Raw genomic sequence first — 9273 nt, 5'->3', positions numbered from 1 at the left:
TTATTCTCATTTTATTCTATTTTTTTTAATGTTTTTTTTCCCATGTGCTTTTTTTTATTGATAAAAGAAGAATAAAGAAAAAAAACAAATTTCCACCTCCTCCCAGCCTCCCCTTTCCCTCCCCCTCCTCCCACTCTTCTCCCCCTCCTCCCACTCTTCTCCCCCTCCTCCCACCCCTCTCCCCTTCCTCCCACTCCTCTCCCCCTCCCTCTCCAGTCCAAAGAGCAGTCAGGGTTCCCTGCCCTGTGGTAAGTCCTAGGTCCTCCCCCCTCCGTCCATATCTAGGAAGGTGAACATCCAAACTGGCTAGGCTCCCACCAAGCTAGCAGATTGCATAGGATCAAAACTGCGTGCCATTGTCCTTGGCGTCTCATCAGCCCTCATTGTTAGTCATGATCAGAGAGTTCAGTTTAGCGCAATACTGACGAATATCTTGCATATCATCCTAGAACTTTCATCTGGCGATGGATGGAGATAGAGACAGAGACCCACACTGGAGCAATGGACTGAGCTCCCAAGGTCCCAATGAGGAGCAGAAGGAGGGAGAACATGAGCAAAGAAGTCGGGACCACGAGGGGTGCACCCACCCACTGAGACAGTGGAGCTGATCTACTGGGAGCTCACCAAGGCCAGCTGGACTATTACCAAAAAAAGCATGGGATTATTCTCATTTTAAAACCACATCCCAAATAAGGGAAAACACCCTTTCATGGTGGCCCTTAGTTCAAGGTCTCTTCCTGTATTTCTTCAGATGGCATCATGTAGAATATAGTCTTCTAGGTCTTTCTTGGGAGCTTCATTTATATTGTATGTATCTGCCTTTATAAATGTGTATGGACTCTAGTCTTTTCATTAGTTTACAGGGTTTATGAAAAATTACTCAAAGTAATTTTTCTTCCATAAATCATCACAGCATGACTTGATAACAACAATGATCCCCCAGTGACATATTTAGTTTCAAAAGCATAAACATAGTTTCTAAAATATAAACAATGCATTATGATTCTATTCCATTTAATTTATTTATTTAAAATATTATTAAATATTTTTGAATTTTTATTCTTTTTTAACCCTAATCTAATGAATAAAATGAGATTTGATTACATCAAGAGAAGAAATTCTTTAAAAGTTTGAGAAAATTTATACAAACACAAGAAGATCGTAAAGAACCTCAGGATCAGCAGGGGAATTCCTCCAGCTACAGAACTCTAGGGATTTCTAGGAGAATAAATTAAATCTATAGTTCCAGAACAGAGTGAGACAATAGGAGATGTAAATACGAGAGTACCACAGATATTTCTGCAGTTTATTCTGGGCCTTATGTTCTGTTGGAGAATCCTGGGGTGAGGTGCTACAATTAACACTGTAACTCCCCTTTAGCAAATTATGTCACTAAACCTGAAAACTCAGTTGCTTGTCATGGGACACATTGTAGACTAGTGAATTTTGTGTTATGTTTCATTTGGTATAAAATATGTCCCCTGGTCAAGCAATTCCTTGTATAAGTACAAGATGGCTTAGACAAAGCATTCTATAAACCCAAAACTGATTAAACTACCATATATGTAGGATCTAGCCCACTCACACTTTAATCAATGAACAAGAAAAGGTATGGATGATTTACAATAAAGAATTACTTACAGGAGCTAGATTTATCTAATAGTCAATACTCAAAGCTGCCCATGAAAATTATAATCTCAATTTAGAGGCAAAGTTAAAGGTGCTAGAATCCCACAAGGGAAAATGGGCATGAGACAGAGACCAAGGATAGTTAATACTGTGCCTCCAATTTCAATGGTGTAGTTGATGGATAGCCTGGTGACAATAATCATAGTGACATACTGGCAACAAGCTTAAAACATGAAAGAATTAAAAGGCTATATTGAAAAGGAAGCAGAACTACAACACTGCTTCGGTTCCAGAGTCTCTTAATGAGTTAGCATGCTATAGAGTGTCTATAGATGCATAGGTACCTACAATGTAACAACTGATTTAAAAACATTATAGCTTCATTTGCATCTAGAAAATATCATATAAACATTTTTGCTGAAGTCTGACTTGGATATATACTAAGAAAAAAAGAGCATGTGAAATAGAAAGGAAATATGAAGGGAACTTGAATATATGTGAACATCATAATGTTAACTGGAAAGCTGATATTTCTGGGAATTGAGTGTGTATGCTTGCAGATTCTAAACAGACAGACAAATGAGAGGCTAGAGTGCATCCAAGGTACAGAAGATGAAAAATTGACTCATATCAATGTCAATTTGCAAATTACACATGGAGCACTACCTGAAAGCCCTGCATGTGAGAAAATTTATGTTCAGAAGGGAAGAGACAGAGTGTGTGAGTGTGTGTGTCTGCTTGTGTGTGTGTTTACATTTCCTTTGTAAGCCTTAAAGCAATCTTGTATCTTCTGTACAACTAAAAGTTTGCTTCACATAAAGTTTCCTCTTTGGGAATTGAGCTCTGTCTTATTATAATCTTTGTTTTAGAAATATATAATTGCTTCTCTGTTGCTAGAAAACACTGCAAATCTCTCCTAGCAGCAGACAAAATTTACCCAGATATCAGTATATATGAGCAAAGAAAGTAATTTTTCACTGAATTTTGTCAACAAAAAAATTGTTCAATGATGAATGTCCACACTGCAATCATTTAGGAGATCTTCCCGTATTTCAGTAACTGTCTGCATATTCTCTTCATTGCTGTCTTCATTTCTTGATTCCTCAGCGTGTAGATCACAGGGTTCAGAAAAGGAGTACCAACTGCATCAAATATGGCCAGATACTTATCCAGGTGTGTGGAGGGAGAAGGCCATGTATAAACAAATATCAAGGGACCAAAGAATAGGACCACAACAGAGATGTGAGCAGAAAGTGTAGACATGGCCTTAGAGAAACCACTTGAGGAATGTTTCTGAACAGTGACTATTATAACAATATAAGATATGGCCAGTATGAAGAAGGAGCCTACAGAGATGAATCCACTGTTGGCTGATACCATTAATTCTAATTGGTTAGTGTCTATGCAAGCAAGTCTAATGAACCGAGGAAGGTCACAGTAAAAACTGTCCAAAATATTGGGTCCACAGAAAGGCAAAGTCACTACATAAACAAATTGAACCAGGGAATGCATCAGGCCAACCACCCAGGCAGACACTAAAATGAAAATGCACATTTTGGCATTCATAATGGTCAAATAATGGAGAGGCTTACATATGGCTACATATCTATCATAAGCCATGCCTATAAGCAGCACCACCTCTACACCACCAATCACATGGATGAAGAAGATTTGAGTGATGCAACCTCTAAAGGAGATGACTTTGCGTTTTTTGAACAGGTCATAAATCATCTTGGGACAAGTGACACATGAAACCCCTAAATCAATGAAGGAGAGATTGGCCAACAAAAAGTACATGGGAGAATGTAAGTGAGGATCAGAAACCACTGTGAAAATGATGAGGGAGTTTCCCATCATGCTTGCCATATAAAACACTGAAGCAAACACAAACAGAAGTACTTGCAACTTCCAGGAGTTGGTGAGTCCCACGAACAGAAATTCTGACACCATAGAGTGATTTCTTCCTTCCATTGATGCTCTTTGCAGCACTACCTGAAGGACATCATAGAAGAAACTGAAAATTATGATAATTGTATTAATACTTTAATAGGGTAGAAATCAATGTTTTGAAAACCTATTTTTCATTTAGCAATTAAATCCAATCCAAAGATGAACAGATGTATGTGAAAATGCTTACTTATCAGGTGACAGAAAGTTACAAACACTCTTAAATTCCCTTTCATACTTGTTAAAAGCATTTTTATCAAAGGTTCAAAAAAAACAAGTTTTGATTTGGTGTTAAAAATGAACCTGTGCAAGAGCTATTGAGATAATAAATTAGTGTATGCATTTATTTAAGAGAGCGTACAGTGGAGTTGGAAATTTAGCTCAGGGATAGAGTGCTTGCCTAGCAAGTACAAGGCCCTGTATTTGGTCCTCAGCTCCAAAAATAGAAAAAGGAGTATATAGCCATTTCCATAACAATTTTAAAATAGGGTCTTGGTATTTATCAGTATAATACTCGTGCCTTCCAGTGTGTAGGGTTCTGAATTTTATCCCCATTAAAGAAAGAAAGGGAAGAAGGAAGAGAGAGAGAGAGAGAGAGAGAGAGAGAGAGAGAGAGAGAGAGAGAGAGAGAGAATGGAAGGAAGAAAGCTAGAAGAAAAGAAAGAAGAAATGAAGGGAGGGAGGGAGGGAGGGAGGAGAAAGGAAAAGCAGAAAACTGGAGAGATGGAGACAGATAGATAAAATACAAGAGAAAACAGTATAAATGGACTGGGAGAGAGAAAGACAGAAAAGATAGGGACAGAGATAGACAGAAAACTGAAAGAGAGAATTATTAACCTTTATGAATTTTGGAATTAATCATCCAGAGGAAATGGCCCATGATCATTGAAACATTATTTATAGTAACCAAAATAAACATTCCATGTGCTCCTTTACAGATGAGTGGAAAATAAACATAAATGCAGACACACACACTCACATATATACATAGTACAGATATAGTGGACTATTCTATAGCCCTTAAAAATAAGGAAAATTTGGGTTTCATATTAACGTTAATGAAACTGGCTGCCATTTTCATGAGTGAAACTACAGCCACAAGAAGATAAATGCTGAAATATCTTATGTACATATAAAATCTGAATAAAGTCATACTCATAGAAGCAAAGAATATGATGGTGGACCAGGCAAAAAAAAGTGTCAGAAGTGGGAGCAAGATAATGATGATGTTAAAAATACAAAAGTTCCATCGACATAATAGTTACTTCCTAGAGATCCGAAGTAGCATGGTGATTACAGACAATGATAATTGTGTGTGGCACTCTTGAAAATTGCTGATAGACAATTATCAATGTTCTCACAAAGACAAGTATGTAAGGTAAATATTTTAGTTAGTGTAAGATATATGTTTTATATATATATAACTTAAAATATGTACTATATATTAATATGTAATATATGTATTATATGACATGAAATGTAATTTGATGCGTTTTAGCCTAATATATAAATATATAATAATAACAAATATATAATAACTTCATATACCACATATGCAAACAAATGTTTTGTACCAAAATATACAGTATACAATTCTGTTAAATGTGCCTATATAAAACCCGTTATGGAAAATTTACCTATTCTGCCCATAGAGTTTTGAAACAGAGACCATACAGTGATGCTGGTGGCAGTCATGTAGTATTCTGTAATATGTGGATTATTTGGATTACAGTGATGCCCTTCAGTATAGAAAATGACAGTTCAATGTCAAATTTCATACTCTACCTAAGTGTTTGCTATAAAATAAGATGCATAGATGAGAATTACTTTCTGGAGAGTTCAGCTCATTCATAGAAATTTTAAACCTCACATGGTAGACCTGCTATAGTAGAAAGCATTTGTTCAACTTTGAAAAAAAAATTATGACAGTATGTTGTAGGTCTGCTTCTCCTTAGAGAACAAACAGCACAGTAGAAACAAAAAAGGCTCTCAAAACAAAATTAAGAAAAAAACAAAGTTCAGAAAAAACTAAATAATACCATGGTTCAGACAAATTATTCCAGAGATTGTTGATTCATATTTTGTATATATTATAAAACTCACAATTCATGTTAGTATATAAGATGTATTCAACATATAGGTGTTTTACATGAACTAATTAATTTTTATACTAATATTCTTTCATTTTTTTCAGAATACTTTGAAATCATGAAATAAATGAATGAATTAAGAAATAGTATCATAAAATAGAGAGAAAGAAATTCCATTTCTGGAAGACATTTCAAAATGTATTACTTATTCCCCTTCAAAGTATGTTAACTACCACTTATTCAATAATAGATTATTCAGGTTACTTAGTAATCAAAGTATACTTTCAATGTAATTTAAATGTATTTTTCTCAAAAACCTCTGAGTGTCTCCTTGGTCCTTATAGTTAATTAAGTGTAATTCATTAAGTATTATATATCAACTAGATATAAGTTCGAAAGATTTAAGGACTACAATGACTTTTTTCATAACCCATGCTAAAATTCAGAATTGCAACATAATGTATATAGGAATTTGTTGAAATATAGATAAAGATGTAGTTTATTTCAAGCACACATGAATATATACCTGATTATAGGTTTAAAGACAAAAAGATTTGCAGAGTTCTAAAGTGACAGAGAAACTAGAAGCAAAGCATACTAAAAGTAAAGAAAAAGACAATGAGATCAAAGGGAAAATCTAAAACCAACAATGAAATTTGAAATGTATGTGTGGTTATGGAGAAAAAGGAAAGTTTAAGTATAGACAATTTATTCAATTTGTACTGTTTTCCAACCATTCTTCAAAAGCCACATAGCTAAAACCAATTACACAGCTTCAAACATCTTTCAAGTTCAAAAGCTATGGGAAGCATTGTCAATAAACCCTGTATCCACCATGAATTCATCTTTTGGACGGCCAATCTCCATCACCAAGGTAAAACCCAAGAAGGCTTTTGAGTTTAGAGTAGAATGATATGTAACTATACCACAGCAACATGGAATTTAGAAAAAGATAATAGTCAAGACATGACGGGCTTATATTCACTTGACAGAATAGCATCCAAAAAGTGTCATGTAGACATCTGCAGAGAGTGAAGGATACGATGTTCATTTGCCTATGAGCCACCACCAACACAGGAAACACACACAGGAAAGGTCATTTTAAATCTTTTCTTACCTTTGGTTGTGTTTTAATTTTATTCTTGTTTATTATTTAACATACATTCCCTTGCAATTATTAAAATATCCATAATACAAAAGGCAGACTTCATTTTTTAACTTACATTGTGACTATTCCCCTTGTTCATACCTATATAGTCCTAAAAATGTCATATATAGAATTCTCCAAAACAGATTTTCAGACACTTAAATTTTTAATAATTACCTAATTCTTACAGGAAGTATTTGGTTATAAAGTTCCTACTGCAGAGCTGTAAGTTCAGCGCCCCTATAGTTATCTGCTATCTTAGAGCAAAGCACCCATCAAAACTATCACCTGTGAATATTTTCTCCTGAATAAATATTGTAAGCCTATTACTCCTGCAAGACAAACTCTGGATTTTTACTTCTCAAATTGTCATGAACGCTGCTTTACACACAAAGATCCCCAAACCCTTCTAATTTAAGAACAACTGCTGATTTTATTGATTATTGTGGAAAATATAAATAACTATGTGTCTTTTTTCAAATAACTACTTATGGGAATACATGAAACAAAGCAACACCCTTAGTTTTCTAATTTCAAAATTCAATCAACTCAATACCTTTTGCGTTTTAATTACTCTGACTCTCATTGTCACCCAAGAAAAATTTTGACTTGCTATTTGCTAAAATCTTTAACTGTCTAACAGTTCAGAAAATAAATTAATATACACATTTGTTATAGGCCACGGGAGATGGAGTTGGAGGGATGGCTCAGTGGTTGAGAGTACTCACTGATCTTGCAGAGGAAATGGGTTCAGTTTATCAGTACCCACTTGGCAGCTTATATCTGTTTGTAATTCCAGTTCCAGAGAATCCAACACATCCTTTTGGCTTCCTCAAGTACTGCTTGCTAGATGCACATACAAACATGAAAGCAAGAACTTCATATTCATAAAATAAAAACAAATTTTTTACAGAGTAAATGTGAAAAATAAATCCAATTCATGTTATGTAAGTTTTATTCTGTTTTCAAATTCTCAACAATTGCACAGAGAAATGAATATGTATTGGAAAATTACATCTTGAAGAAATGAAAAGTGCTACAAAGCTTTTTGATGTTTTCTAATGTCTTTTACATTTCCTCATGTACAATGTTATTCTAGCTCAAAAATCAAAGAAAATTAGCATTGTTCTAAACATCGAAGAATTTTTTAATAAGTATTTTCCCATGCTATGCAATTCCTTTTTCAGGTTGCTATCTATTTTTCTTTAAACAAACACAAGCACTTTAGGTATTATCTATGCTCATAGCCATTTTAAAACAAGAATTGTATCTACAATTAAAGCCACACTTCTCATTGTTTAAACATCTCTGTGCATTTTACCTGTATAAAATGTACAACATCTTCAAAGACTGGCTTTCCTAATTTCTCTAGCCTAAAGTACCAAATAACAACCTAACATAAAATATAGGAAGCTACTTAACAAAACCTCAAGAGATCATTAAGCATAAGATCCAGAAAACACGAGATAATTTTGAATGTGATCATAGCTTAGATTCTCTCCCTAGAGGACCATATAATTTGTCCAGTGCAACTAAAGGATTTCATACCTCATGAAACAACACTAAAAAGAAAAGGGGAAACAAAAATGGAAATTTTATATCATTGTACTATTTTGTTGCAAATATTGATAACCAGCCATTGTAACTAATCCCTAAAAGTAGAAAATAAACTCAAATCCTGACTATAAACAATCATTTAATCACCTTAGTATATTTTCTATTTGTTTGTTTGTTTTTGATTGTTTTTCTCTTTTAATTCTTTTTATTTTATGCTTTAAAACAGAAAACAAACTATCTTTTATCATTTTACATACCAATCCCAGTTCTTACTCCCTCCCTACCTCCCGTTCCCTCTACCTTTCCCCAAGCTAACACCATCCAGCTATCAGAGAGGGTAGTGCACACTGTTTGGGGAAGGTTCGAGACCCTCCCTACTAGATCTAGGCTGGGCAAGGAATCCATTCAAAGAGAATGGGTTCCCAAAAATCCAGGACAATCAGTAGGGATAAATTCTGTTGCCACAGTCAGTGTTCCCAAAGTCTGCCCAGCTATACAACTGTCACCCACATTCAGAGAGCCTAGTTTGGTCCAATGTTGTTCCCTTCCCTTTCTGTCTAGAGTTGATTGGCTCCCGTCAGCTCAGGTAAACTATTTCAGTGGGTGTCCCCATCATGGTCATGACCTATTTGTTGATGTTCTCACTCCTCTTACTCTTCAACTGGACTTTGGGAGCTCAACCCAGTGCTCTGCTGTGGGTCTCTGTTTCTATCAGTTGCTGGATGAAGATTTTATGGTCATATTTAAGATGTTCATCAATCTGAGAAGAAGTCTAAGTGAGTCTGGGACCTCCTAGGAAGGAGTCCTGAACCAAGACCTCTGCAGTTCTTGGAAAACCCAAGTCTGGGAACTCCCAGGGAGTAGACTAGAGCCTGAGTTCTTTGTGGGATCAAGTCCAAGTCA

The 9273-nt window shown here is 35.1% G+C and overlaps 1 protein-coding gene across 1 annotated transcript; it reads right to left on the bottom strand.

Moving 5' to 3' along the window:
- Nucleotides 1–2661: 2661 nt before the first annotated feature.
- LOC142844912 (olfactory receptor 4F3/4F16/4F29-like) lies at nt 2662–3600 on the bottom strand. Its single transcript, XM_075963692.1, has one exon. The coding sequence runs from the start codon at nt 3598–3600 to the stop codon at nt 2662–2664; it is 939 nt and encodes a 312-aa protein (XP_075819807.1).
- Nucleotides 3601–9273: the final 5673 nt, after the last annotated feature.

This window comes from Microtus pennsylvanicus, chromosome 2 (assembly GCF_037038515.1).
Source record: "Microtus pennsylvanicus isolate mMicPen1 chromosome 2, mMicPen1.hap1, whole genome shotgun sequence".
NCBI classification, from domain to species: domain Eukaryota; kingdom Metazoa; phylum Chordata; class Mammalia; order Rodentia; family Cricetidae; genus Microtus; species Microtus pennsylvanicus.
This window is presented reverse-complemented; position numbering and strand designations above follow the sequence as displayed.